At 38.7% G+C, this 7,088-nt stretch overlaps 1 protein-coding gene across 2 annotated transcripts in view; it reads right to left on the reverse strand.

Annotated features, from left to right (window-relative positions):
• Positions 1–7,067, reverse strand: part of LOC133532567 (zinc finger protein 664-like) — a 17,102-nt gene extending 10,035 nt beyond the window's left edge. The window contains exons 1-2 of one of the 2 annotated variants that reach the window (XM_061871303.1): positions 6,408–7,067; positions 2,949–3,168 (exon numbers count right to left, since the gene is read on the reverse strand). In XM_061871303.1, coding sequence (XP_061727287.1) covers positions 2,969–3,168; positions 6,408–6,723 — 516 coding nt within the window. In that variant the 5' untranslated portion in view covers positions 6,724–7,067 and the 3' untranslated portion in view covers positions 2,949–2,968. Of the gene's footprint in view, positions 1–2,948; positions 3,169–6,407 lie in introns of those variants that run through there. The other variant, XM_061871302.1, reaches the window with a different exon arrangement.
• Positions 7,068–7,088: the final 21 nt, after the last annotated feature.

A 7,088-nucleotide genomic window follows, 5' to 3' on the forward strand; every position in this document is an offset into this window, starting at 1 on the left:
TTGGTCCAGTCCATGGTTGCCTACATTTTATATAAAAATCGGTTAATCTAGGCGACCATTAACTGGACCAACTTTTTTAATACGGCAACTTTCAAATAAGCTTTCATTTGATATATCATACGATGAAATAACAAACAAAAAAACTATCCGTACGCAATCTTACAAGGTAACCTACTTGAAATGTATCACTGTGAATTTTGTCTTACATTTATTTCTTATCAGAAATAAATAACATGAGGGTGCACATACCTTATAACGTATCTCTATATAACTATCGGTTATCAATATTAGCATTAGCGGTTAACAACAACATTCCCCTTAAAACAAATAACTATCGCGAGGAAAATACCAAGTCCAAACATCTGAAAAAAATCGGGAAAGAAAAGCTGCAACTGGCTTTTAAAATGGTACAAGGAAGGGTGGTCATCTGTATGAGAATGTGTTTTTTTGTCTCTATTTGACCCAATGGTTGACTGGTAGAGAATGCCTTTTGGCATTAAGTCCGCCATTTGTGTTTTTTTTGTTTGTGCAATAAAGTTTAAATAAATAAATAATATTCATGTAACGCGATAACGAATTCTACGTGAACGAAACCGCGGGCAATACCTATTATAGTAACAACAAAATAACAATTTTCTATTGCTATTAATTTAAAACACGCTTTAGGAATTTTTTTGATGGACCGTAGACGCAGTCAAGGGCACCCCGCTCCCCACTACCGTTGTTCGCTGCCTCCTGCCACAGCGCGCGGCGCGCGCAAACTTGCCGCGCGTTTGAAACGTAACGTATTTAAATAAGCAAGGAATGCATACATATCAGTAATGAGTGTCGCCGTGATTTTATATTTCTAAATTTTTGTTTAGTAACTGAGATCATTGTTGATGATCAATTATTATTAACTCTACAAACTTTAATTCAATATTAGCTATACTGCTTAACCTGAAATCAATATCTAGACAAGCACATTGTCTTCATGTCTAACTTTTTACTAGAATACTAAGTTGATCGATAATATCGTAATTTTGCAATATCAGCAACTCTAATTCTATATTTACAAAATAACTCGTGTTTTTACGTTTACCAGAAAGCAGCTGTTCCAGATTTCTAAAAACTGAAAATTGTACATAAATTGAAGTGTTATTCGATATGCTAAAGTTTTCTGTAACTTTAATTCTATATTTACTTAGTTATTAGCAGAAATTAAAATATTTAAATATAACCGAAAGCTCAACCTTAAAATTTCTAACTTTTTACCAAAGTATTATTTAACATACTCCCAATGACATATCAAAAAAGAAAAAACTTTAATATTATCGAAACCCATTTTTGTTCAACCGCTGGTCAGATATCCTGTGTTTCGACAACGCTCTAATCACATGGAGTCATTTGATGATGAGGGATTTAGAGTTCGGTTTCGGTATAATAAAGATACTGTGTATTATGTCCATTGAATTGACAAAATATCTTCTACTACAGAAAGGTACCTAGACATGTGTTTATTTTCTATTAATTACACTGATATCTCTATCTACTACACACGTTATTTCTAATATAATGCTATGCATGTTGATTATAAGATGTAATGTTTTGAAAAGATAACCTCCTCCAAGGGGGGATTTAAATCTTCTCGGGTCAGAGGTGTAGGGTTAGAGCCGGCGTAGCTTTATTTGACGTTCATAAGCGCATTGTAATATATTATAAACCTACTTGAAAAATAAAATATCTTTATCTTTAGGTAAAGCAAGTGTAAAAATATGGTTGCACACAACTTATACAAAAATATGTCCTATAGCTCTTAATTCGCCCATACAAGACCTATGGGGCATATTTTTGAACAACTTGTGTCCACCCATAGTTTTACACTTGACTGTACCTACCAGCAGTTTACTAAAAGATTGGATCTGGCCATACTCTGTGTATGGCAGCGAGGTCCATTCTTTTGACGTACCTACTCACCGACCAACTACAAACATTAGTTAGGTACATGAATAATCAGTGTATCACAAATGAAAGATGTTTCAGGAATAATTACGCGACGCGAAATTTTGTTTCAGGGTCAGGAAGCGGTTGTGGCCGAGTGGATATGATATCTACTTTCAATCCGGAGGTCGCGGGTTCAAATCCTAGCTCGTACCAATGAGTTTTTCAGAACCTATGCACGAAATATCGTTTGATATTTACCATTAGCTTTTCGGTGAAGGAAAACATCGTGAGGAAACCTGCATACATCTGCGAAGAAATTCAAAGGTGTATGTGAAGTCCTCAATCCGCATTGGGCTAGCGTGGGGACTATAGCCCGAGCCCTCTCACGCATGAGAGGAGGCCTGTGCCCAGCAGTGGGACGTATATAGGCTGAATTATTATTATATGTTCAGGAATAAGCATAGCATAAGCGTAGGAGTTGAAAATAGAGTCATTTTGCCACGGCTCATGGGAGCCTGGGGTCCGCTTGATAACTACTCCCAAGATTTGGCGTAGGCACTAGTTTTTACGAAAGCGACTGCCATATATCTGACCTTCCTACCCAGAGGGTAAACTAGGCCTTGTTAGGATTAGTCCGGTTTCCTCACGATGTTGTCCATCACCGAAAAGCGACTGGTAAATATCAAATAACATTTCGTACATAAGTTCCGAAAAACTCATTGGTACGAGCCGGGATTTGAACCCGCGACCTCCGGATTGCAAGTCGCACGCTCTTACCGCTAGGCCACCAGCGCTTCTAAATAGAGTTCCGGTTACTCTGGTTATAATATTAGCGGAAAATCGTTGAGCATTAGACTTTTTGTTTGACGCGATATCTATTGTCGAGTAGCAGTACTGAGAGTTCCGCTACTCGATGCTAGATTTCGACTGCGAAAATAATAAGCATTTTGGTACCAAAACTGATGTATGGAGTGAGCACTCTATTACTTCTTATTTCTCTATGGTTATGTAAAATAAAAAGTAAATTTAAAAAATAAGTTTTTATTCATTGAATTTGAAGTTTCTTCAGCAACAACTTTTTTTCTAAGTCCCGCATTTCCCTTTTATGCTGCCTTTCCTCTTCTTCAAAGGCCCATTGTTTTTTTTTATTTACATATTCTTCCTCTAAAATTTGCTTCTGCAGTACAGTAATTTCCATCTTAGAATCAGCTACTTTTCCAAATGGCCGCTTAGGTGTTGACTTACCTAAAACAAAAGTGATGTATAAATGATGACTCACGCTAGACCAGCCCGGGAACGGGCCGAGGCAACCGACACTTCATTAGGCGGATGCACACAGAGCGATCATACGCGCGAGGCAATTTCCTCACGCACAAAACGGCCAGTGTAGACGTGCCTCGGCCGAGACGGAGCGCGCGTTTTCCTCGCCCTAGCCCGTCGCCTCAGCTGAGGCACGTCTACACTGGCCGTTATGTGCGCGAGGAAATTGCCTCGTGGCTATGCTCGCTCAGTGTGCACCCGCCTATTTTCTATAACAGGTGATCATTTGATGCTTTCTATAGAAAACCAAGTGTCAGATACCTCCGCCCGCACCCGGACCGGTCTAACATGAGTCATCTTTAGAATAGTGTTTAATAACAACAATTTTAAGAAATAAAATAGATACTACATGCTGTACAACTTAAGGTGCGTACGCATTTGAGGCAGCCTCGGGTCGTGGCACGCAAGGCTCGCCTGTTTGCTCAAATCCGTACGCACCGTGCGCGAGGTGCCTCGGTGTGCATGCCTCGACTCATTTGGACGTATATCCGAGCGTGACTGTGTGAGGCGCGCGCGCGGTGTCAAGTTCAGACTTGTCATTGGTCACGGCGCGTAGGTTTTGTTGACTGTTTTGTGTGGTTAAATTAATTTTTCATTACTATGTTTGCCACTTATTAGTTATTCGTCTTGTCTTAATAATAGTGTGGGATAGTAAAAAATGTATTTTATTGATACAACTACACTAAACACAACCAGTGTTATGGGATCCCAAAAACGAACATTATTTATCAACAAATACTATCCGTCTGTTACTTCTGTAGTTTGGGTGCAACTAAATTAAACAAGTATTCAAAATCCGTGCTTGACATGCGATGCAAGTTGACTCTGTTTCAGCCTGATTTTCAAATGTAACTTGGTGAAGTATATGTAAACCACATGAATCACGATTTTTATATAACCGTTTCATCCACCACCGAGGACATTTTTTCTTCTTATTATGAATTATTCGATGAATTATAATAAACGCAGCAGCAGCTGTTATCGCGTCCGACGCCATTTTGGGCGCACAAAGTCGGCTCACCGCTAGCGCGTTGCTTCACCCAAACAAACACATCACGCGCATCTCGCCGCTCGGGGCGAGCATGCCTCGGGCCGAGCCGCTCAAATGTGTACGCAGCATTACATAAAGCAGGCTATTTTCTTGATCTCAATAAAGGCTTCCACTGGGACCATTTTGTAATTGTTTCGGAACTTGCTTCCCCCAAATCCGCTGCATCCTGAGTATCAACTGCAAATTCAGAGCGGTAATTTGATATAACAATACATATATTAGTGAAGTTTGGCAATATGTTTGCAATAAGTATAAGAAAGGTATGTTTCAAACTTACATAGGGTTTTCTTTGCTGGATGAACAGGTGTTTCTTTATTCTCTTTATTTTGTTCACGATGTATTATTTATAATTTTTGAAACAAGTACAAATAACAATGTATATAGATAGAAAAACTAAAAATCTGCATCTGAAAATCAGCGCTGGGTGTATACACATCTAGCAAAAAAGCTGACACTGGTACCCATTGCCAATACCACAATATCAATATCACACACCTACAAGATGTAGTAAATTAAGAGAAGCTCGATAGCTTCCCAGCATTCTTCCTTTTGGCCCCAGGTTACCGCATCAGTCTTCTTATTTTCCAGAATGTGTTTATTGACATCAACCAGGTGAATTAAAATGTCAACCTCTCACGTGAAATGAATACGCCTCTCACGTTTTTGAGACATTGTTGTAAACTATAAAAAACTGAATAACAAATTTGACGCGCCAAAACCTAAACAAGTAAAGTCGTTTTTTCTTTCTTTGACATTTGCATTACGTTTCACTCCACATAAAAATAATTGATTTCTAAAAAAACTATTTTTGGATCACTAAAATTATTGCAGAATATGCATTTAAAGTATATCAACACGTAACACAAAATAATGCATAAAAGATGCACTTTTAATACTTTTCCAAGATGTAATTAAAAAAACATGTTATATGCTCTCACATGTTCCGTAAATCGAAACGTCAAAATACGATGTTGCCATCTGTAACTTACAAGTAGCAAACTGACACATAAATTTAATGGGTAGACATTTGTAAAACTATTAACAGGATGTTTTATCTGGCAGTTAACTTATTAGTTAATTAGCTATCCAACACTTTACTCAGACTTCATGAAACAGACTTAATTACTTACTCAGTAATAAAGGCTATTTTATTTATTTATTTAATCTTTATTGCACATAAGAAAACACACTGTACAATAGGCGAACTTAATGCCGTAAGGCATTCTCTACCAGTCAACCTTTAGGCAAAGCAGATAAGTTGTAGGCGGTGCAAAAACATAGGTATAGGTGATACAATTGATACATGTACGAACACAATATATGTATTTATATTTATTTATTTTATCTAACTAGAAAGGCAGATGGATACCATGTCGATATTATAGAAATTTGACATGCTTGGCAAATCTCGGCAGTTTCCACAATCACAAGCTTGCAAGAGCTTGTCGCCAATCCGGATAGTGTGGGTTTAACACAAAAAAAAAACAATACAACCTGTGTGGAACACAATTACGCACTTGCAAACATTTTTATACAGGCTTAGAGCTTGTAGACGTTTGCCAAGTCTCAGCAAGCATGTAATGGAGCGTAATATAATAACTTTATGAAGACGTTTGCATTTATTTATGAATGGATAATTTTAAAAGTATATTTTACAGTGTTCAATGTTAAATTTAATGCAGACAAAAAGGAGTGTCCAGGTTTTACAACCCGGAAACGTGTAAATTACACCTGGTACCTAGAATTACTGGCGTCCATTAGTCATGGTGACTGCTTCTCATCAGGCGGGCCAAATATTTGGCCCATCTCTAATGTAAACCAAACAGAATTTTACTTGACCAAGCGGCTATCATCAATGGCGTGACTTTAAAACAGGTATCTGAATTTAAGTACCTAAGGACATATAGTGTGTGATTTTGCACTTATTTTTTAAGTAGGCATTACATTGTGCTTGTGAAGGTCAAATAAAGCTACACAGCTCTAATCCTACACTTCTGCCTGAGAAGATTAAATCCCTCAGCAGAGATTGATCTTGAAACGTTTTGGTCACGTCAATTCAAATTTGATGAACTATATTATGTTTTCCGCGCAATGTTTAGAACCCACTACTGACCTGTTGGTACGTGGCCCACGCCGCTCCGCTCCACTAGCTCGGGGCCGAGCGCGGGCTCATCTTTTACGGCGTGGTCGGCGGCGCTCACGTCTAGCGGCTCGATTTTGACATACACATATGAAGACGAAGGTTCGGCTTTTGTGGACACATCCTCGCACCTGGGCTCGTCTTGTACATTCACATATTCCAGGTCCGGCTCAATTTTCACAACCACCGTCTCGAATCTGGGCTCATCTGTTATGCACACATCCTCGCAGGGCTCAATCTTCACGCAAATACTCTCTATCTCTGCGCCCTGTACCGGCGCCGACTCCATTGTAAACTAAAATTTCGTTTAATGGCTAGTATTATTTATTTAATTCTAGTTTGAAATACATACAAAATGACACACAAATTCCGTAGCGTTCTTTTTTATTGACAATTTTGAATAATTTTGATATTCTTGACGTTTTGTAGGTTTCGCGTTTTGCCCATCGTTCATCGTTGCTGTACAACTGTACAGCGAGACAGCGACCTCTATCGATATATGAATTCAATGTAACGTATTTTTTTTTCTTTGGAATCTATTATTTGGCCAGGGATCCAGAGGGCTTACTGCGAACCACGTTCGACGTGTTGTCTCCCTGTCACACTTACGTAACACGTCGAACGTGGTTCGCGGTAGGCCCTCAGGGACTATCT

The sequence above is a fragment of the Cydia pomonella genome, chromosome 27 (assembly GCF_033807575.1).
Source record: "Cydia pomonella isolate Wapato2018A chromosome 27, ilCydPomo1, whole genome shotgun sequence".
Lineage (NCBI taxonomy): Eukaryota > Metazoa > Arthropoda > Insecta > Lepidoptera > Tortricidae > Cydia > Cydia pomonella.